At 32.6% G+C, this 23,000-nt stretch overlaps 3 protein-coding genes across 3 annotated transcripts; 1 reads left to right on the top strand and 2 right to left on the bottom strand.

Moving 5' to 3' along the window:
- Positions 1–243: 243 nt before the first annotated feature.
- Positions 244–7,820, bottom strand: LOC102592899 (DNA-directed RNA polymerase II subunit RPB2). Its single transcript, XM_006346981.2, has 19 exons — positions 7,361–7,820; positions 6,225–6,446; positions 5,838–6,128; positions 5,531–5,728; positions 5,287–5,351; positions 5,113–5,199; positions 4,875–4,995; positions 4,746–4,790; positions 4,522–4,659; positions 4,365–4,437; positions 3,861–3,937; positions 3,605–3,712; positions 3,360–3,476; positions 2,772–2,927; positions 2,542–2,646; positions 2,332–2,457; positions 2,170–2,247; positions 881–2,083; positions 244–714 (listed from the first exon to the last, which is right to left on the bottom strand). Exons 1-19 carry the CDS (start codon positions 7,604–7,606, stop codon positions 595–597), a joined length of 3,576 nt encoding a protein of 1,191 aa, XP_006347043.1. The 5' UTR covers positions 7,607–7,820; the 3' UTR covers positions 244–594.
- Positions 7,821–14,671: 6,851 nt separating this feature from the next.
- Positions 14,672–16,250, top strand: LOC102592563 (CASP-like protein 1C1). Its single transcript, XM_006346980.1, has 3 exons — positions 14,672–15,032; positions 15,475–15,577; positions 15,874–16,250. Exons 1-3 carry the CDS (start codon positions 14,878–14,880, stop codon positions 16,102–16,104), a joined length of 489 nt encoding a protein of 162 aa, XP_006347042.1. The 5' UTR covers positions 14,672–14,877; the 3' UTR covers positions 16,105–16,250.
- A 389-nt stretch (positions 16,251–16,639) lies between these two features.
- LOC102592219 (probable 2-carboxy-D-arabinitol-1-phosphatase) lies at positions 16,640–19,394 on the bottom strand. Its single transcript, XM_006346979.2, has 7 exons — positions 19,073–19,394; positions 18,719–18,870; positions 17,915–18,034; positions 17,735–17,834; positions 17,423–17,562; positions 17,269–17,348; positions 16,640–17,006 (listed from the first exon to the last, which is right to left on the bottom strand). Exons 1-7 carry the CDS (start codon positions 19,218–19,220, stop codon positions 16,880–16,882), a joined length of 867 nt encoding a protein of 288 aa, XP_006347041.1. The 5' UTR covers positions 19,221–19,394; the 3' UTR covers positions 16,640–16,879.
- Positions 19,395–23,000: the final 3,606 nt, after the last annotated feature.

Genomic DNA, 23,000 nt, shown 5'->3' with positions numbered 1-23,000 from the left:
TTGTTGTGTTAATAGATTATTTAAAAAAGATAAAGAGAATGGGATTAAGCTCCATTTTGTAATCAAAACTTGTAATTATACGACATCCCAATCCATTTTAACTTTGCCTGTTTCCCATTTTCTATTTTTCATTCTTGATTCATGGTTTTATCATATGATATAACATATCTTGTTCACTGTTCATACATCATGTGCAATAGTCATAACATCTCTGGACTCTAGTTACAGAATTGTGAACATTAGTAAAACAAAAACAGTTGCACTCATTTCTCATTGTCAAAACTGAAAAGCTTCAACTCATTCAATTTGATGCAAGACTAACGAAGAGCCTCTTATACATGAAAAGCAGGAGTTTTTCGAAGAGAAACTTCAGATATAAATATTACTTATATTTTACATGTGAGAATTACTCCATCCTTGAAACCACAGTACCTGCTGGGTTCATAAGGATGTTGTTCTCACTAGATACTACAACCATTCTAAAACCAATAAGTAGTAGATCCACATATTGTGGATGCAAAACTGACTACTGGTAAAATAAGACCTTTCAATCTATAAAATAGGCAACTTTTTTCTCGGAATGGACTAAATTAATCAAGCTGCTTTCTTCTTTTGATCTTTGGCTAGCTTGACATCCTTTGTAAGCATTCTTGGAGCTATAGCCATAGCCATTAGCTCCTGGAAAAGCAATTTGCATGCATAGGGAATGTGAACCTGCACCAACAGAGGCGACCGTGAGTTTTAATACCACAACAGAAAAGAACGACTATTTGACATGTGAGGTGTAAACTGTAAAGAGCAGAGCATCCCTGAGCCAGTCCAGTGTACATGTATCCGTGTTGTGGGTGCGCAAAAGTAGGAGCAGAGAGAAAATGTTTACCTGGACGATATCAGTTTTGTTCTTGCAACCTCTGCATTCGAAAGAATTCTTCTTGAGGTTGGCAATGGCTATCAGCCCACAACGCTCACAAACATGAACTCTGTATGCATCGCTTTGGTCAAATAACCGCTCCTTGAGAAAATGAGCAGCACCGTGAGCAATCATACAATCTCGCTCCATCTCTCCAAAACGAAGACCACCATCACGTGACCGACCTTCCGCAGGCTGCCTTGTGAGGATTTGCACAGGGCCTCTGCCTCTAGAATGAATCTTGTCATCAACCATATGCTTCAGGCGCTGGTAGTACGTGGGACCAAGGAATATCATTGCACTAAGCCGCCGCCCAGTATGACCATTGTACATGGTCTCAAAACCACGCATCTGGTAACCACATTTATGCAGAGCTTTGCTGATGTTATCAACAGTAACATCTGTAAAGGGAGTGGCATCACCTTCTTTTCCCATGTGTGCAGCAACCTTCCCCATAATACATTCAATCAGCTGACCAATAGTCATTCGAGAAGGAATAGCATGAGGATTCACAATAATATCAGGACTAATGCCTTCCACGGTCCATGGCATATCTTCTTGTGTATATGTCATGCCGACTGTTCCCTTCTGACCATGTCTACTGCTAAACTTGTCCCCAATTTGAGGAATACGGACTGATCTGACCCTCACTTTAACAAATCTGAGCCCGTCAGCATTTGTTGTTAATAGAACCTGATCCACCATTCCAGTTTCACTATGGCGAAGACTGGTACTGTGATCTTTCCTCGTATAGCGAGAGGCTTGCCCTTGCGCATCATCCTGAGAAATGGGAGTTGTCTTCCCAATGATAACATCCTCACCAGAAACTCTAGTTCCTGGAGGGGCAAGACCATCGTCATCCAACTTATCGTACGAACCATGGCGCATACCCATAGTAGTAGCTCTATCAGGACGTCCAAAGTCCTCCTTGACCAATGTCCCCATCTTTTTCTCCTCGTCCCTGTACGAACGGAAAAACAGAGATCGGAAAAATCCACGATCAATCGATGACTGATTCATAATGACAGAATCCTCTTGATTGTATCCAGAATAGCAGGAGATGGCGACAATTGCGTTGATGCCCGCAGGTAGTTGCCTAAAATGCAAGTGTTCCATGGCTCGTGTTGTGACAAGAGGCTTCTGAGGATAATAAAGCACATAGGCCAATGTGTCCTGCCAGAAGAAAAGAAAATTGTCACCTTGTCATATTGAAACAAAAACCTCCCAAATATTATGGAGAGAAATAAGTAGCTACCTACCATCCGAAATTGGTAGTTGGTGACATAAATCCCCATGGCTTGCTTACCCATAGCTGACTGATAAGTATTACGGGGAGACTGATAAAACATCAAATAAGCACATTAGATTAGAAGATCAGAGGCAACTTTGACAAGAGAAGTCACAACCAAAACATGACTCACCTGATTATGATCAGGAAATGGAATAATTGATGCACAGACACCCAATATTAGTGATGGGTGAATTTCGCAATGAGTATAGGTATCAGAATAAGCGTCGCCAGGATTAAGGCGTGCTTGCACAAGATCCTGGAAACATTAACATATGGTTTCAGTATCTCAGCATAATCAGCAGAAACTGTTAGAATAGGAAGACCTCTGTTGACTTCTCACATTTATAGTCATGCTAATCATCGTTGTCTCTTCCTCTTCAGTGTCAATATACTCAATGTATCCCTTAGCCACCAAATCGTGCCAGCCACCCTCGTCAGGTGATTCCTGAAAAAGAACACTGAATATGTAAGTACCTGAAGCAGAGAGAAGTCCAAACTTCCAAGCTAACTTGAGTGTGATCGAAGCAACAAAAGATAGCAATGAAGGGGGCAAGAGAGCCATTAGCATACCCGTTGTTGCAATGTTTGAATATCCTTCTTCTTGATCATCAGCCTTTGCTTTTCCACAATAAACAATGGACGACTGCACCTGCCATAGTCGGTATAAATTCGAAGTTCTTTCAAACGGATATCACGGACCACCCCAACCTCAGTATTGACGTCAACCTGCATAAATCAGAAACATGGGCACTTACGCAAAAAAAAAAAAAACAAAGAAAATGTAGTGATAATATTTACAAGACCATGAGTGTTTAAAGAGGGTACTTAGGGGGTGAGACCAGAGAACTCAGTAGAAGCAATTAGATAATGTCAGTTTGTAAGGTAGAGTAGCCGCGCGAGTAGTACATTTCCAAGATCTCTGTTATATCAAAATACATACTTCCAACTCATATGTTTAAAATGGTTGGCCGGGAGCATTGCTATAATGTAAAAAAAATAATCAAAGGTATGTATAACTGACATCATATGGATGTTTTCTAGATTACTATGTAATTATTTTATTATCAAGAAATTACAATGTAATTATAACACCCTCCGCTATATGCTTCGTACTGCACTAGTGTCATCCACTCAAAATTAGTGTAGATTGTATCTTACCCGTCTCCTAAGTCGTCTCAATGTTCTCACCAACATGTCAGGATCACGATGAATTCCCACCCAGGTACCATTGACAAAGATCTTTGTAGCCTGTGGAATAACTGCAGGAGAAATTTCCTAGATTTACAGAAAAAGCAATGGTGAGCAAATGAAGACCATATCATCATCACACTTAAAATAGTAAAGAAAATACAGCATAATTAAGCTGAACCACAAACATCCCGACACACTGAGATCTTGCTCACCTCAAAGTTCTCAGTACCCCACTCTTCCAAAAACTCCAAAATTGGATATGCCGCTGAACCAACTGTTATATAAACCATTAAAGCTAGATTCTTCACCAGCCCACATGCCTAATAAGATCACAAGGATGAATCAGTCTCCGAAGAATCTTATTCCTATTTGCATTATACAGGTTTTTATTTGGGGTGGTAGAAAGGGATGGGCTAATCTAGCCACATCCTGGCATAACAGAAGCTCCACAGGAGAGCAGTTACTTACTTGACCCTCTGGTGTTTCTGCAGGACACATCATTCCCCACTGTGAATTATGCAATTGCCTTGGTTTGGCCAGTTTCCCTGGTAAACAAACATATAAAATCTAAGTAACAAAGAAAAAAATAAAAGGAAGCTGAACTTGTAATAACTAACTAAAAAAATAATTGACAGGAGTAAGATCCCATGTAAATGAATATAGAGGAATGGGTAGAGTGGGGCAGTGGGCTCTCTGTTTACCACCAACCCACAACTCAACACTTGATTCTTTCCAAATAAATCCACTACTGCTCCAAGTTCCTTACACCCCTATTGTAACTTCTCCATTTGCTTTGGTGTGTTCTTTGAAAGATTAATAGGACGTGATTTAGCAAAACCCCCTACTAGCATGAGATTAGGTCACAAATGATTGATCCAGAGGAAGCGAGTTACATCAAAATACTATCAGAAAGTAGAACTAGAACCACATATTTCATAGGCAAAACAGTCGTATAGAGGAAAAGTCAATAACCTTCTCGTCCAATAGGGGAATTCAACCGTCGCAAGTGAGACAAAGTAGAGGCATAAGTCAGACGATTCAGCACCTGGGGCATATCAACAAACAAAATTATTTATCGAGGAGAAGGTCGATCAAGTAATGTTGTCAACCAACTGAATAATTAGCTGACCTGCGAAACACCAGCCCTTGTACCCGCTGCATTAGCTTGCCCCCAGTTTCCAGTAGCAAGAGAGTATTTCAGCCCACTGGTAATGGTCTTAGCTTTGATTGCAAATTGGAGATTTACATCTTTTCCATTGTCAACACACTGAAGGACCCACAAACAATAAGAACAGTCCGCACAAAGAAAATATTCACCCAATGACGCCGTAAACAAAAGGTCTGTGCATTTACCTTTTGCACATAGCCTCTAACATCCCTTGTCAACTTTCTAAAGAGCTGCATCGAAAGACGGAACCCAAGAAACAGAGATAAGAAACGATGTGCATAACAGTGTAAACCAAATTATAAATAAGAACCTACCATCCGAAACAGCCCACCAAGCAAAGGACCAGCAAGATCCAGTCTCTTATTTCCATAATGATCCCTATCATCCTCAGCCCTTCGGCCAAGCGCACATAACAAAAGCCGGTGGATGATATACCTGATATGAGTAGGTTCAAGATCCTGAGAAACACTTCCACTACTAACTAAAAAGGGGGAAAATCACTAATGCATCATTTCTTTAAAAATATGGCTACAGAGAAAAAGGATGGCCTACCCAAAATAATAAGCTTTCTTGGTTTCACAATACTCTCCAACCCCAACATGAGGAAGCATTTCTTTCTGAAGAATCTCTTTGGCATACCTACAAAAATTGATTGGGAGCATTTAGTCTCATCCTTCAAAAAGTCAGAAGAACAGTTAGAAGTTTAGGCAACTTCAGTATACATACTTAATCCTTTTTTCCCTTGTAACACCAACTGTAGCCCCTCTTTTCCCGATGTAGTCAAGAGCAACCTAACAATATCACATAATTAAGGAACGAACTCAAAGAAGAGAACAGCATCAAACAACAATAGGTAGAATCGAAATAGCCCATCGTCAAATAAGCTTTCTATTTTAGCAGCAACATCATCAAAAAAATGAAAGAGCTTGGACAGGTCAATTGGAAGAACCACGAGCACCAATAGAAGTACCTGTTGGTTTTGAATAACAAAAGCTTCTTCCAACGACGGACGTAACAACTCCATCATTTGAGTATCATTGAAATCATAACAGATATGTTCCAATATATCCTTATCAGCAACAAAACCTAGAGCTCGAAACACGATGATAATAGGAATCTCTGTACGGATATATGGAAGTGTCGCTCGAATGTATTGGCCCGAGGAACCCTGAAGCATTAAAAGCAACAGAGAACAGTTACATATATAAGTTTAATCAATTGAAACAAACAACAACTAAAGAGGAATGAAATTGCCTGTCTCAGGCAGTGCCAATTACCCCTTTTGCGCTAGTCCTTGAGAGCATCCTCACGAACATAGTACTTGGCGGGCGGTTTTGAGATTCTGCCATTGACCTGACTTCCGCAACGAAGGCATATTTGTTAGGTTGCCTCTTCTTAAAGACATACACATGGTTCGTGCTCATCTTCTCCTGAGCAATTAAGACCTTTTCACTTCCATTTATAATAAAATACCCGCCTTGATCTAATGGACATTCTCCAAGCTCTGTTAGATCTTTCTCAGAATTTTGATATAATGTGCAGTAACTTGACCGCAGCATTATAGGAACCTGCAAGTGAAGATGAAACCAAGTTTAATCATCAATAACAATTTCACAAAACCTCTCAGCTTTTCAAATATGGATCCAAAACTACAGTATATTCACCTTTCCAATAAAGACTTTTGTGAAGTCCTGAGTTTCAGTAACTTCTTCACCATCATGTCCTTTCTTGATGACTCGTTTCGTGACATCCACATACAAAGGAGCAGAATATGTCAGATTCCTCAACCTTGCAGCCTTTGGAAATAGGGTAGCAGTTTCACCATCTGACTCTGTCATCATTGGCTTACTCAAATAAATCTGACCAAAATTGATTTTATAGATAGTCTGCACAAAACGAATGATTAATAAAGTCAAAACTGTAGTCTTTGTATAAAACTTTTGCCATAAGAGACAGAACTATGCATGGCTTGAACAGACTTATTTGTTTACTAGCAGAAGATATATTGCGTTTAGGTCAAAAATCACAACTTTCACCACCATGGTTTGCAATTAGCTAGTACAGGCTGTACCCTATCTCAACCAGGAAAGCATTCACTCAGTATCAAAAAGTCGAGAGTTAATGAACCACATCCGATTAAGCTCAATAAGCTTCATTAGATAATGTTTAACGATTCTGTTGTCAAATAGAATTTAACCTGGGTAAAACATAACATCAGATATGTTGGACAAATTGCCACATCAAATACTTGTCCAGAATTGTTAGAAAGAATGCACTAGTTCATACCACAAAATTCAACTGCAACTAGCCTCACCAACATAAATCACAGAGTTCAAATTTAATACCACAATCAACCTTGATAAAGACTTTTACTTCCTGCAAAATAAGTGCAGTCCTATGTCTAAATTGTTTCAACAAACCCCCAAAACCACTAATGCCTTATAGAGCTGAACCAACACTTTCATAATCCATCCGACCATGTTCTTCTACTTCATTTTCATTAACCCAACTATTTTTCATGTTTTTTCATAGAATGGTTAGTTCTCTAACTACCTAGTATATCTTTTTCCAATTTCGATCAGTTAGTTCAACAAATACTTCCTCCAAGAAAACCCTAACAAAAACCTAATGCCTAATTGAACTGAACCAACAGACAATTCCAGTAAACATAAATCGCCAATCCAAAACAAAACAACACAAACCCTCTCTCCTCACAGACTACTTCCACTCCCATCACTCTAAACCCCTGTATTACTCAGTTTCAAAATTGTTCAAAGAATTCCCAAATTCAAATACGGACCTCAGCAAAGTCAGATTGGTGACCAGGGTTATGCTGGGACTCAGGTCGGATCTCTATATCAGCAGATTCATCAACAATTTCTTGCATCGTGTTCTGAATAAACTCATCAAACGAATCTAGTTGTTGACGAACAAGACCCTTCTCCTCAAAGTAAGCACTAATCACAGCCCAAGCATCCTCTTGGGTTATCTCCTCTTCATCATCATCAACATTGTACTGTGGTTCATATTCATCCTCCAAATCCATCCCGATTCAACAATTCTTTCTCCCTTTCAGTTCAAAATTGAGTCTTTTTCTTTTTTTAACAGTTCAAATGGATTCAAGATTCCAAGAAAATCGGAACCCAGATCCTGTCTGCTTAGTTTTAGTAAGATAAATACTGGTTCAACTGATTTTCTCTGTGAGTCCAAAGGGAGAAGAAGAGAAGAACAGAGAGGCAAGAATGTGAAGAATGAGAGGAAGCAGTGCTTTTATATTACTTTTTAGTCCTTAGAGGAGAAATAGGTCAAACCGTAATAAGGGAGGCGGTTCTTTTTTTGGTTTTTTTTTTTCTTTTCTCTTTATTTTATCCGAAATAAAAACGTTTTTGAGAGAAGTCAATTTTCTGAAACTCGTTAGGATATTTTTACTTAGTTAAAATGTGGGAAGAAGGTTAATTATTGGGGGGGAAAATTACCTTCGTTTCATTATTCAAATTTGAAAAGTCGTTATTATCTGACGGTTCGAAAATATCTTTCTTCTTTTAACGGTCATATGTCGTACAAAAAGATATCGATAGTTTTTTCACGTGTTGTGTTATGTGAGAATTTGTTAGAAATACAATTATTATTTTTTACGATAAGAAGGTTAATTATTGGGAAAAAATTAAATCTAACTTTTTTTTATTAATCAAATTTGAAAAGTCGTTATTATCTGAAGGTTCGAAAATATTTTTCTTCTCTAACGGTCATTTGTGGTGGAAAAAGATGTCGGTAGTTTTTTCGCGTGGCGTGCTATGTGAGAATTTGTTAGAAATACAATTATTATTTTTTACGGGAAGAAGGTTAATTATTGAAAAAAAATTACCTTTTTTTTATTATTCAAATTTGAAAAGTCGTTATTATCTGAAGGTTCGACAATATACTTCTTCTCTAACGGTCATCTGACGTGGAAAAAAATGTCGGTAAGTTTTTCACGTGGTGTGATGTGTGAGAATTTGTTAGAAATACCATTTTTTTATGGTAAGAAGGTTAATTATTGGGGGGGAAAATTAAATTTACCTTTTTTTTATTATTCAAATTTGAAGAGTCGTTATTATCTGAACGTTCGAAAGTATCTTTCTTCTCTAACGGTCATCTGTTGTGGAAAAAGATGTCGGAAATTATTCCACGTGGTGTGTTCTGTGAGAATTTGCTAGAACTACAATTATTATTTTTTACGGAAAGAAGGTTAATTATTGAAAGAAAAAAACTACCTTTTTTTTATTATTTAAATTGGAAAGGTTGTTATTAGCTGAAGGTTCGAAAATACCCTTCTTCTCTAATGGTCATCTGATATGGAAAAAATAGCCGGTAATTTTTTCACGTGGTGTGCTATGTGAGAATTTGTTAGAAATACAATTATTATTTTTTACGAGAAGAAGGTTAATTATTAGGGGAAAAAATTAAATTTACCTTTTTTTTACTATTCAAATTTGAAAAGTCATTATTATCTGAAGGTTTGAAAATATCTTTCTTCTCTAACGGTCATCTGTTGTGAAAAAAAATGTTGGTAATTTTTTCACGTGGTGCGCTATGTGAGAATTTGTTAGAAATACAAATATTATATTTTACAGGAAGAAGGTTAATTATTAGCGAAAAAATTAAATTTACCGTTTTTTTATTATTCAAATTTGAAAAGTCGTTATTATCTGAAGGTTTGAAAATACCTTTCTTCTCTAACGGTCATCTGTCGTAGCAAAAAATGTCGGTAATTATTCCACGTGGTGTGTTGTGTGAGAATTTGCTAGAAATACAATTATTATTTTTTATGGGAAGAAGATTAATTATTAAAAAGAAAATTACCTTTTTATTATTATTCAAATTGAAAAAGTTGTTATTATCTGGAGGTTCGAAAATACCCTTCTTCTCTAATGATCATCTGACGTGGAAAAAAAATATCGGTAATAATTCCATGTGGTGTGCTATGTGAGAATTTATTAGAAATACAATTATTATATTTTATGGGAAGACAGTTAATTATTGGGAAAATAAATAAATTTACCTTTTTTTATTATTCAAATTTGAAAAGTCGTTATTATTTGAACGTTCGAAAATATCTTTCTTCTTTAACGGTCATCTATTGTGGAAAAAGATATTGGTAATTATTCCACGTGGTGTGTTGTGTGAGAATTAGCTAGAACTACAATTATTATTTTTTACGGGAAGAAGGTTAATTATTAGAAAAAAATTTACCTTTTTTTATTATTCAAATTGGAAAGTTGTTATTGTCTAGAGGTTCGAAAATACCCTTCTTCTCTTACGATCATCTGACGTGGAAATGTTGGTAATTTTTTCACGTGGTGTGCTATGTGAGAATTTGTTAGAAATACAATTATTATTTTTTACGGGAAGAAGGTTAATTATTGGGGGAAAAAAATAAATTTACCTTTTTTTAATTATTCAAATTTGAAAAGTCATTATTATCTGAAGGTTCAAAAATATCTTTCTTATCTAACGGTCATCTGTCATGGAAAAAAATGTCGGTAATTTTTCCACGTGGTGTGTTGTGTGAGAATTTGCTAGAAATACGATTATCATTTTTTATGGGAAGAAGGTTAATTATTGAAAAAAAATTACCTTTTTATTATTATTCAAATTGAAAAAGTTGTTATTATCTGAAGGTTTGAAAATACCCTTCTTCTCTAACGGTCATCTGACGTGGAAAAAAATATCGATATTTTTTCACGTGATGTGCTATGTGAGAATTTATTAGAAATACAATTATTATTTTTTACGGGAAGAAGGTTAATTATTGGGGGGAAAATACCTTTTGTTTTATTATTCATATTTGAAAAGTTGTTATTATCTCAATGTTCAAAAATGCAGTTCTTCCCTAACGGTCATCTGACGTGAGAAAAAATATCGATATTTTTTTCTCGTGGTGTGCTATGTGAGAATTTTTCAGAAATGTAATTATTATTTTTCTTTAAAGAAGCTTATGATTGCTAAGCTTAACTATTCGACTTGATATTTCTTTTTGGCGTGCGATCTAATAGCTATACTATTTAACTTGGAGCAATTTTATGACTACTGCTTCATTTAGAATTTTTTTGTCCCTCAAATATTTGAAATGAAGATAATACTAAACCCATTTTTTTCTCCATATATGCAATAGGGAAGTACCACATTCAATTTATGAGTTATCATTTTATAGGTATTGAACAATATTGAAATTAAAAAATACTTAATGAAAAACATAAACAATACTGAAATGTTAGTTCTTACTAAATACTTTACAAAACTTGATTGGGATAAGTCAATCTTCTATAATTCGTTATGATATCTCTACTAGTTAAAACGTAGGAAGAGAGTCAAATAAATCTCTTAATTATTGAAAAATAATAATTAGATTTCCTTTTGTTATATTATTCAAATTAAAAAGTCGTTGTCATTTTTTGAAGGTTCAAGAACACCCCTCTCTCTTAACGGTTATCTAACATGGAAAAAGTTTCAGTAATTTTTTCACATGGTGTATCATGTGAAAATTTATTAGAAACACAATTATCTTCTTTACCTTAAAGCTACTTAAGATTGCTATACTTAACTATTCGACTTGATGTTTCTATTTGCGGTGCAATCTAACCGCAATATTATTTTATTTGGAGCAATTTTACCACTATACTATTTATGATAGAACATTTTTTATATCCCTTGAAAAGTCGTTGTCATTATCTGAAGGTTAACAATTATCCCTCTCTTCTAACAGTCACCTTATATAAAAGAAGATTTTGACATTTTTCCATGTGATGTGCCACGTGAAAACTTGTTAGAAACACAATTATATTTTCTTATTTGAGGTGCAATTTAACCGCTACATTATTTATCCCTCGATCTCCCAGTGATGATTTTAAGATGAATTGAAGATAATATCATATTATTTTTTCTTAATATATGCCACAGAAAAGTACCTCATTCAATTTATGAGTTACCATTTTATAGTTATTGCATTTTAAAACAAACAAAAAGTTGCCAAATAGATTACTTTTTATTTCAAAAGCCAAAATATACAAATTTAATATTTTTAAATTTGAAAATATTTATGAACGAATCAAATTTTTAAAAGTTAGACAATAGGTCAAACTCAATTTCAAAACAATATAGTTAAGTCACAAAGAAGAACCTTAATATTGTAAGTATCGAAGAAGATTGAAAAAAAAAATATATACCCAAAATGATACAATAATTTTGATGAATGATATCAAAATTATTTTTATATACAGTGAGAAAAAAAATAAACGAATAAAAAATATACTTAATAATTATATTAACAAAAATAACTTTTATATTTTTTCCAAAAGAAATCAAAACAGAAAATTGCTTACAAAACAAATGCTAAAACTTTACACCCAAATACTGTGAAGTGCTTTAGCAACAAGGAAGACGGGCTTAATGGGCCTTTCCAGTTTGCATTTGTTTCCAATTGGGCTTTTGTGTATCTCAGATTGGGCCAAGGGTTCACTTTCAAATAATCAAATTTCAATTTGAATCAAGTATCATGTGTACTGCGAGGGTCGCATTTTTGTCCCTATTTTGTGTATGTCGTTAATTTTTGTCCATCAAGAGTTAAAATTATTATTTATTTGCATGACATATGTTTATACTTTCGTATTATAATATTTGATAAGTTATATCTATATATTTCAAGAATTTACGGGTCGCTAATCATAAGTGTGATTTTTGTAGGTAAAAATTAAAGACCAGTCTATTTGAAGAGAAAATAGTGCAATCAAATGATACTAAGAAGAGTTTATGGATTTGAAAATATAGACCTAATTTCAATTGCAACAAATATAGGTAAAATAAGGATATATATATATGACAAGGTCGTGGTTTGAAGCAAACTTTAATGGAATCGCAAAATTACGATTTTTTTTGAAATTTTCCTTTACGGTATATTCAAGTCCCCATAATTTGTAATGATATAAAAAATTAGGGGTGCGTTCGCTATGAAAGAACATGTTTTATAGATAAATAATTGAATTTCTTATTTATTTTTGTGTGGATATGTATGAAAAAGTATATGTTATTCTAAAATTATTTATATACCGTTTAGATAAATATTATGATAGAAGGGGGTTGGGCGGTGGGGGATATATAGGGTGGGTTGAAGATAAGATGTGTTGAAGTGTGAGGATGACATAATCAATATGAAATATCACTTATAGAACATATTTTTCCTACTTTTATTAAAAAGTCATTTAATTTTCTAAGAAATTTAACCAACGAAATATAAGAAGATAGAAAAATATTTTCCTCTGTATCAAGACTTCCTTAATAATAGTACTCTCTCCGTCTAACAATAGTTGTCCACTATACTATTTTGGGATGTCCAACAATGTCGATACTTATTCACTTAATGAATCAATGGATAATTTTACACTTAGTTCTTAATTTACCCTTATCATTAATTATAGTTATTTCTCTGTTATATTTTTCAAGACATTGTATTTATTATATTCAAAGGGTGATTTAATAAAATGACTCTTTTAATTATAATTTCTTAAAAAGTGTATAAAATTAATATTGGACAAGTATTGTTGGACAACAAATAACTTTTGTAATATTATTGGTCAATTTCGAGATATTACGGCTTCACGTCATGAAGCGGCTATGGCCATTTACTATAATTCCAATGGCCACCCCAATTTTGTAATGTTCACATTATAAAAGTTTGAATTTGAGTGTTATATATTGAGTGGATAAAAAAAGGTTACATTATCACTTCATCCAAATAATATTCACATGTAAGTCTCTGCAAAATGTGAGATTAATAATTTAAAAAAGAGAAAAGGGTCTGATATACCTCTCAATTTTACCATTTGAAGCTAATATGTCTCTCGTTAGGTAAGTGATACATATATATCCTTATCGTTATACAAACGGCTCACATATACCCCTACCGTTACAAAATGAGCTCACATATACCCTTAATTTAATGGAAGTAAAAAAAATAGTTTTAAATATATATTTTTGACTTTTAATTTTGAAAAAAATTCATATAGGGGTATGTATGATCCTTCTAGCGAAGTTCAAGGTATATTTTAATCTTTTTTATACATAAAATATTTTTTGACATCTTTGATTATCATTATTTGAGTTTCTTATTTTATTTTTTTCTTTCATTCCTTAGTGTAAAGAGAAATTTAAAACTATTTTTTTGTGGCTATATCATAATATAAAACTAATTTTTTCGACTATATTGTTATTTAGTTTTTTGTATTCGAAAAAAATTTTGGGTCATCTATAATGAATTTTACAAGAATATTAGTGAAACATAAATAAATTTGACCATCAAAACAATAACTTTAAATTAGTCGCTGAAACACAAAAAAATAAGTCAAAAAGAATTATGTGTGAGGAGGATTAAATATACTCATATGGGATTTTATTTTATTTTTAAAATAATTAAAAAGTTAAATTAAAATTAATTTTTTCACTTCCGTTAGAGGAAAAAGGTATATGTGAGCCATTTGTGCGTATAACAGTAGGGACATATATGAGTCATTTTCATAACGAGGGGTATATAAGTTTTAAATGATAAAGTTGAGGGGTATATCAGACCATCAAAACAATAACTTTAAATTAGTCCCTTTTAAAAATACAAAAATTATCTATTATAACAAGTAAAGATAATCTGATAGTGTAAAATAAAATAATTAACACAAACAAAATATATCACTTAAACTCGAATAAGAAAAAACCAAAAAAGATTGTCCACGTTAGTAACAAATATGGGAGGCGCCGTACACATATATATTAGTTAACTAATTGGTAGTTCAACTGACGATTACACCCCAAGTTGTAACCTTTTTTCTATGCATCAACACAATACAAATTCATATTAAACTTTGCTTATAAATTAAGATTTTAAATAATCTTCTTCCAACCTACAATTAGAAACACTTATATATTGGTAGATAGAGTCAATGATTTTTTGTCCAAGTGTGCCACTAGAGGTACAAATCTTCCATGAAATTAAAAGGATTAATTAAATATTTAAATCTTTGTTAGTACTAACACTATAAATAAATGTCATTGAGTTTATTTTGTACATTCATTAGGTAACCAAGAACACGACACTTTGTTCCTAAAGAAGACAAGTTTACCACCCACTTATCTGCCTTTTCCTAACACAAAAAAAATATCCCTCTTTATTATTCTACCTATCTTGATCACTTTCTTTAATTCCCCTACACCAATTTTTATGCCTCATTTCTTTAAAAACTAGTGTTTGATTTTGTTAATTGATTATCTCTATTATCACTTTTCCTATTCATAATGACTTTGGCAAATAGGATTACCATATTTCTGCTTAGGTTTTTGGCCTTAGGGGCTAGTGTTACAGCCATTATTATTATGGTCACTAGCCATGACTCTGCTCAAGTTTTGGGCATGACCTTTGAAGCCAAATTTGCTAACACACCAACATTCAAGTAAGTTCATCGTAATCTTCGGTACTTTTAAAATAATTATTCTTTCTACGGAGCTAGAGTTTTCAATAAGGGAATTCAAAATATAAAAAGGTAAGCACACAAAGGAGCCAAGGAAATTCAACATCTACTAGGGATGGACGTGCCATCATCACACGTGTCCAATTGATTGAGAGACAATAATTAAGGATAACTGATCCAATCACGAGTTTGTTGGTTCGACAGAACTCAGTACTTCAGAGTCAAACTCCATTTGTATGCACAAAAGAAAATATGATAAGTGTAAAAAAAAAAAAAAATTAAAATTTATATATGAATATATAGATATATATAAATATCAGAACCAATTCTTTCAACTTGAAATTCATAACGTCTAATTTTTGAATCCGACACTAGTAAACATGACCTGCAGGTTAAGATAATTAAGTTGTTGATGATGTTTCAGGTACTTTGTTGGAGTGAATATACTAGCAAGTGCCTATTCCCTCATAGTTCTCTTTTTCCCTACCAAGAAGATGCTGGGACGCATTCTGCTTATTACAGATATAGTATGTTCTACTCCCTCCGTTTCAATTTATTTGTCTTACTTTCTTTTTTGGTTTGTTTAAAAAAGAGTCTCTTTTCTTTTTTGTCAACTCTGACATGTTTAAGACCGCAAGATTAAAAGACATTTTGATACATTCTACATATCTTTAGTTTAAGACCACAAGATTCAAATGTCTTATAGACTTTCTTAACTCGGTGCCAAATAAAAACCAGACAAACAAATTAGTATCTTTTCTTGATAGTTTTACATTGATTTTTGTGACTTAAACTGATCTCAACTTTTTAAATTTTGGAGTAGCTTATGACATTGCTTCTGGACTCAAGCATATCAGCATGTTTGGCAATAGCTCAAGTGGGGAAAAAGGGAAATACTCATGCAGGTTGGCTACCAATTTGTGGCCAAGTTCCAAAATTCTGTGACCGTGTGACTGGATCTCTTATTGCTGGCTTTGCAGCTGCTATACTCTATTTTCTTCTTCTTCTTTTCTCTTTTCACAATGTTCTTAATCTTTACACACTCAAAGCTTAGACTTTTATTATATCCTCCTCATTCAATGGAGAGGAGATTTTACTTATTACCCTTATCGCCTTTTATTTTCGTCATTTTTGTACTCATTTATGTGTTTACTGATGACTGCTATAAAATATTATAGTATGAAAAGAGGATTTCAAGACATCTTTGTTGTGTTTTGTATGATTATCTCCTTACTATATAGTAATTAGTACGATTCTTTGTTGGTCAAGATCAGTTTAATGTTGTAAGTAATGCTTTTCAAGATGGTAAAATCAGAATCTAAGTTGTTATTAGAGTAGTTTATCTAATTCTTGTTGTTATTGTTGTCTCATATATACCAACAAAGATCTAATCTAATCATGAGAACTTGAAAATATTTGAAGATCAGATTCTTAAGTTTCATTGGCCAAATGGATTTTTGAAGATAAATCTTCAAAATCTGATGTAAGCTCTATGGTCAAACGCTAGCTAAAATGGATCTTAAAGAAATAGTCTCAGTTTCGGTCTGACTTTACCTTCCTGAGAAATGATAGCTGAGAACATAAACATGTAACAGAACAACCTAAATTTCATTCAGGAAGAACTGATGAACTCTGCATTTCCAATCAATTTCATAGTACATGCTACAACTTCTTGGTGTTCTTAACCTATGATGCTATTCTAACTAAAAATTTATTTTCGAGAGTTCAACGATTCGTATACTACACAGACACAGTTCTGGTTTATGTGGTTCTATGTCGTTTCAATGGCAGAGTACACAATTGCTGTCCAGTCATTGTACCTGCCGATTTTAATAGTGGTAGACGTGATCAGTATACATATGTGCTGTCATGTTCAGCGATTGAAGCATGGCTTCTCCTTCTTTGTTGAATTTGAATACACATAATCCTCCATTATTTATATCCACTGAACGAAACCTGAATCGACACAAAATTAGACATGTCAAGAATAGTGGCTGAAGAACCAAACTTTTATAATGTAATTTTCATAATGATGAAAGAAAGTTTTATTAAATTATCATGCTGATCAAAGCAAGTTTACTATACTCTAGCAATGTTTTAACATCCTTGCATTTGCCTAAGTCAGCTGTCATATCTAAAGGGTTATTTTAATGTTTATGTGCCTGAAATATCAGAAGATTTTGGAGATAAAAGTATGGTCTTAAACATTATGACATACCGTTCTGGTCCTAGTCCAAGAGCTGTGCAGATCAATGCTCGTAAAATAGATTTGTGTGTCACAACCAAAAAGTTCTCTCCCTGATGAACAATGATCTATATCAGTATATTTTGTTGCGCGAAAAAATCCAAATTAAGCAGTATAAAGAACATACCGGTGTCAATAAAATTTCTTCCCATGCTTCATGTGCTCTTCCCCACAGTTTTTGAAGAGGATATACACCATCTACACAAAAATTAGATGGATCTTCTCTCCAAGTTGTATACTCCTTTGGATATATGCGCTTAGCATCCTCTGCCTCCAAACACTAAACATCATTTAGAAAACTACAAATGCTGTTGAGTAATCTAAATGGATTCAAAAGCTATAGTTGATTATACCATCCTGTTTTTACTATATTGAGGTTATAGTGACTCAAAAGAGGTAATAGTAAAATCACATTATTTCAGCAATGAATGAAACAGACCATTTTTCATGCCTTCAAGAAAAAATAGATGGGCCTCCTTCAGGGAATCAAGAAAAACCAGAGGCTCTTCCTTTCCTTTCCATATGATTTCAGCTGTCGTCTGTGGAGGACATTGCTGTTATCATCTAATCACTACATATTTAGTAAGCAAAAGATAATTATACAACATCATATTCCAACCTTGGCACGTGATATCGGACTAGAGAAACATTGGTCAAAGTGCATATCAGACAAGGCCATCTTGCATCTTTCTGCTTGCATTGTTCCTTTTTCAGAAAGTATAGATAAGTTTGAGCTTCCCTACATGTACAACCAACTTGGTTACTGGCTATAGAACAGCCCAAGTCCAAGTCAAAAGAGTAAGTTAAGAGATGAGAGTTCCTTACTACAACAATCAAGATTAACACTTTGAGTCATGCTAGGACCCGAGCCATTTGGTGAGAAAGAATGATAATAAATTGTTAGGCAAGTGGATGAACTCAAGTCCTAATAAATGGTATTAGAGCTGGGAGAGAAACCTGCTGGAATTATGGGAGTCAAGTCCTATTTGGAGTTAAGTACTACAGTATATAGGCAATAGGAGTCGATCAAACGTGTGGGAGCCGAGCCCATGAAGGACTAAGTGTTATACTATGTGAAGCAGTAATTGCCTCTAGAATCTTGGATCAGGCCTGAGAGGATGTCAAGGCCTCAAGGGGGTGAATGCTATACCCTGTCCAACATCAGATTAGTAGACTTGAATTATTAGCCTTAACATGCTTCACTATTAACACTGAGGTTTTAATTAGAAAAATGTAATGTTCCATAAGTCTTGCATCAGTAATGGAAGATGAATTTGAAGTCCTTAACAAGGCACATGTGCTCAAACTAGCAACATCACTCTTGTTCCAGAGCCTCCCGGCTTTATACATAACATCATTGCCCTAGACCAGAAAGGAATTGAAAACTTTCTTGTAAGAATAAAAATGAGTAGATGAAACAAACCTGAACTCTACTTTCTTCATTCCAAGAGCTGAGACCATGGCGTACAATAGTAACTTTCTTGGGTGAATCTAGCACTTTTTTAGTTAGAGAAGTAGTGGCTTTTTCAAAATCATATGCTCCACCGGTCAAAGGAGTATCATTCCTAAGTCTTTCTGTTTAAGATCCATGTTAAAAGTTAATTAGTATTCAATATTAATGTCATAATTCAGAAACAAGTACTACTCCATGTACACAAAATACTAGCAATAAGTATAAAGACTAGTGTTTCCACTTATCCTCCAACATGACTCGATCCATACAACACATTCTTGTTTCCTATATACACAATAACAAACCGAATTTCAAATATTTTACCTGTTGTAACTGGTAATCCAGGAGTTGAAGTTGAGCAACGAATAACATAATTAATGCCAGCAGGAATAAGTTTAGGGTTTGGGGATTTATTGGAAATGGAAATGGAAATGGGAGGGAAAGAGAAATAAGGGGTAGTAAAAATCATCATACTCTATTAATTTTCAGAACAACAATAGTTAACAAGTTAAGTTCCCTTTGCTATTTCAAGATTGTTTCCAGTAGTTCTATTTTGTCATGAATTTCCAGAGCTATTTTAGAGTGACACTGACAGTTGTAACAACTTGTGGTGGGAATTTCATTGGCTTTCGCTTTGCTACCATATGAAATTGTGGATATACTCATTCAAGGTGAATACATGATTCCTTTTTCCTTTTCTTTTTTTTTTTTAAATAATATTAAAAAAAATGGTCCAATTTGTTATTTACTTTTTAAAAAAAAATTGTATACATAACTTCTATATAAATTATTGAGTGAATTTTAGGTTTAGCAAACATAAAAATCATATTTGTATGTTATAGCTATAGTTTGTATAATTGCGCTCCATAACAAATTTTATGTTTGCTATGGAGCATCAGATTTGTATAAATCGCAAACAGGCATTTGTTTGTATAAAAGCACAACAATTGTATATATATATATCGGTTAGATAATTGTATATATGTAACTACTATGTATATGTATCAATGATTGTGCTTGTATATCTGCATAAAATTTGAATTTCTATACAATTGAATCAAAATAAAACATTTGTATATCAAATTCTCTGTCTCGCGCTTTATACAACACAAATTTATACATTGTAATTTGTATAATTTGTGTTTGTACAAAGCGGGAAAGAGATAAAGGCAAAGAGAACTGGTAGGGGAAGATCTGTATTTGTATAATTATAAGTGTATATGACAAAAATATATGTATTTGTATTTGTATATACACTTTTCTCTCGTATTATACAAACACAAACTCAATTTATACATTTGTGTTTGTATAAAAGTGAGAGAGGCGATGGAGAGTGGCAAGCGAAATCAAGAAGAGTGGCGAGCGAGATTTCTTGGGAGAGAGGCGAATGGCAAGTGGTTGCTACGAATTAGAATTAAATAAAACTGTGGTTATAACATTTAATTTGAATTAATAGTTTGTTATTTTATACAATTTCCCTAAATTATAATATATTATACATCTACCAAATGTTTTTAGTTTAAACGATTGAGTGAGTAGCTATTTGAATTTATTTTTTTAGATTATTTTTTTCAAATGTATTTTTACAAATGATTTAATATATAAATAAGTGGTCTTTTTTTATTTATTTTTTCATCCCAAAGTAGACATTTGGGCTTAATACAAGGTTTGTTTTGCTCATATGTAATTCTTCTCTTGTTAGCTCAAAAGATAGTGAATCAAACTCAATCCATGTAGTTTATTTAAGTTTGATTAGGTAATTGACCTGCTCAGTTATTAGTTCAATTCATTTAGCCTAATTTATTTCAACTTATTAAAAATTGGGTTGAGCTCAATTGACTAATGAGAAATCTTGTCAAAAAAATATTTTATTTTAAAATTTGATATGTTATACTATATAATCATAATAAAGAAAAATATTAATTCTATTAGGTACTAAAATCTTTTAAAAGAGCAAAGAAAATAATTAAAACTTACTAAATATTAAACTATTAGACTATGACCCTTTACTTGACCCAAACAATTTTTTATTAGGTTAGGTCTTGATCCATTAATTACTTTGATCCATTTTAACCCCCATCAAATTTAACCTAACCCGTCGAATTACCATCCCAATTCCAAACCAAATTAATTAAAAGGTTGGGAAATCGCCCAATATGAACGAGTGCAAGTGTGTGGCATTAACCAACTCTCTCTCTCTCTCTAAATGAAAGTCATGCTTTATGTAATTTGTGGATTTATGATTTACGAGAACTTAATAATTTTTTTTTTAATTAAGATTAAAAATTCTACTAAATATCTATTTTTTTATTTAGTTTATTTATTTTTCGAGAGTCGAGCTATAGGTTGAACTAGGAGGGTGATGATGTTGTTATGAAGTCAGCTCATGTTTTAAATATGAATAAAGCAAATAAATTCACCTATTTTTAACTTATGTATATTAAAACCGACTAATTGCGGTGGCCGTTACATTTCCTCTTCCCCATGTAGCATTTTATATTTTTATCTCTCTCTTTACTTATATTTTTTATAACAAAATAAATTTACACACACCATTTGATATTGTATTATTTTATTTGATTTAGCTATCTTCCCATTGTTTTCAACAATAAGGATGATGAAGGTTTAAGTGTTATAGACAATGGCACGAACAATGACCACGTTCGTTAAAGTTCAGAGATAAATTCAATAATTTTACATATTTTAAAAGTAAATTTGAACCGTTTCAAAATTTTAAGGACGTAATTTAATCCCTTTTCCCATTTGAAAAAGGAGAAGAAAAAGGGTGCCTAAAAGCCTTTAATTTTTTATGACACTGATTTATACCGACAGCTAATATTGTCAAATATTGATCATCATGATGTGTATAATCTTAGATTCTTTTTGCCAGTAGAAAAAGAAACACTTTATTCTTTGGGTGTGTTTGGTACGAAGGAAAATATTTTCTAATTTTTTAATATTTGATTGGGTTAAATGTTTTGGAAAATGTTTTTCAAATTAACTCATTTTTCTCAAATGTAAGGAAAATGATTTCTCTTCAAAACTTAAGAAAAATATTTTTTAAAACTCTTTTCAAACTTTAAATTACAATTTATTTTTGTTGAAAAAATCAATTTATTTTGTTACTATCCTCAAACCAGCCCCTAACCACCCCCAAAAAAAAATTAAAAAAAACTTAAAGCTTGTTTTTAACTTCAATTTTTTTACCCCACCCTCACCCCTACCTCCAGCCCCCTACTACCACCACCCCCAAAAATAAATAAATTAAAAGTTATTTTTAAAAGATATTTGTAATTTCAATTTTTTATTATTTTTTAAAAAATATTTTCAACTTCAAAAATTTCATTTTTTCTCCCCTATTTAAGTTTGTTTTTAAAAAATATTTTCAACTTCAAAAATTTCATTTTTTCTCCCCTATTTAAGTTTGTTTTTAAAAAATATTTTCAACTTCAAAAATTTCATTTTTTCTCCCCTATTTAAGTTTGTTTTTAAAAAATATTTTCAACTTCAAAAATTTCATTTTTTCTCCCCTATTTAAGTTTGTTTTTAAAAAATATTTTCAACTTCAAAAATTTCATTTTTTCTCCCCTATTTAAGTTTGTTTTTAAAAAATATTTTCAACTTCAAAAATTTCATTTTTTCTCCCCTATTTAAGTTTGTTTTTAAAAAATATTTTCAACTTCAAAAATTTCATTTTTTCTCCCCTATTTAAGTTTGTTTTTAAAAAATATTTTCAACTTTAAAATTTCATTTAAAAATACTATTTCACATCATATTGTGGATTAACACTAAATTAATCCACAATATTATTGAATCGAATAGTTACCAAAATTAATATAAAGAAGTGAATTAATACTCCTCTATTTCAGAATTAATTGTGTAATGGTCTATTTCAGAATAAATAATTTCTTTCCTTTTTTGGAGTAATATTTTACTTTTACCTTTTGCATGTATATTTAAAATCAATCATTTTAGTATATTCGATATAACTATAACTTAGAATTATAAAATTATGAAATTTTCTTTGATTTTTAAAAACTCTAATATCAAATCTAATTAGGTCATTAGGAGTACTAAAATTAGTGTTGGAAACATTTGTACTTATGGCCATAATTTTTCATTCATATTTTTGATGTTGTCTAGTAGGATCCACGTCAACTTACATACTACCCACGTCTCCCCCATTCGCTGTTACTGGCGCGTCATCTACATCACCACATTCCGTGATAGTAAATGCTCTGCCAAAATAGAT

The sequence above is a fragment of the Solanum tuberosum genome, unplaced genomic scaffold (assembly GCF_000226075.1).
Source record: "Solanum tuberosum cultivar DM 1-3 516 R44 unplaced genomic scaffold, SolTub_3.0 scf00083, whole genome shotgun sequence".
Classification (NCBI taxonomy): Eukaryota; Viridiplantae; Streptophyta; class Magnoliopsida; order Solanales; family Solanaceae; genus Solanum; species Solanum tuberosum.
This window is presented reverse-complemented; position numbering and strand designations above follow the sequence as displayed.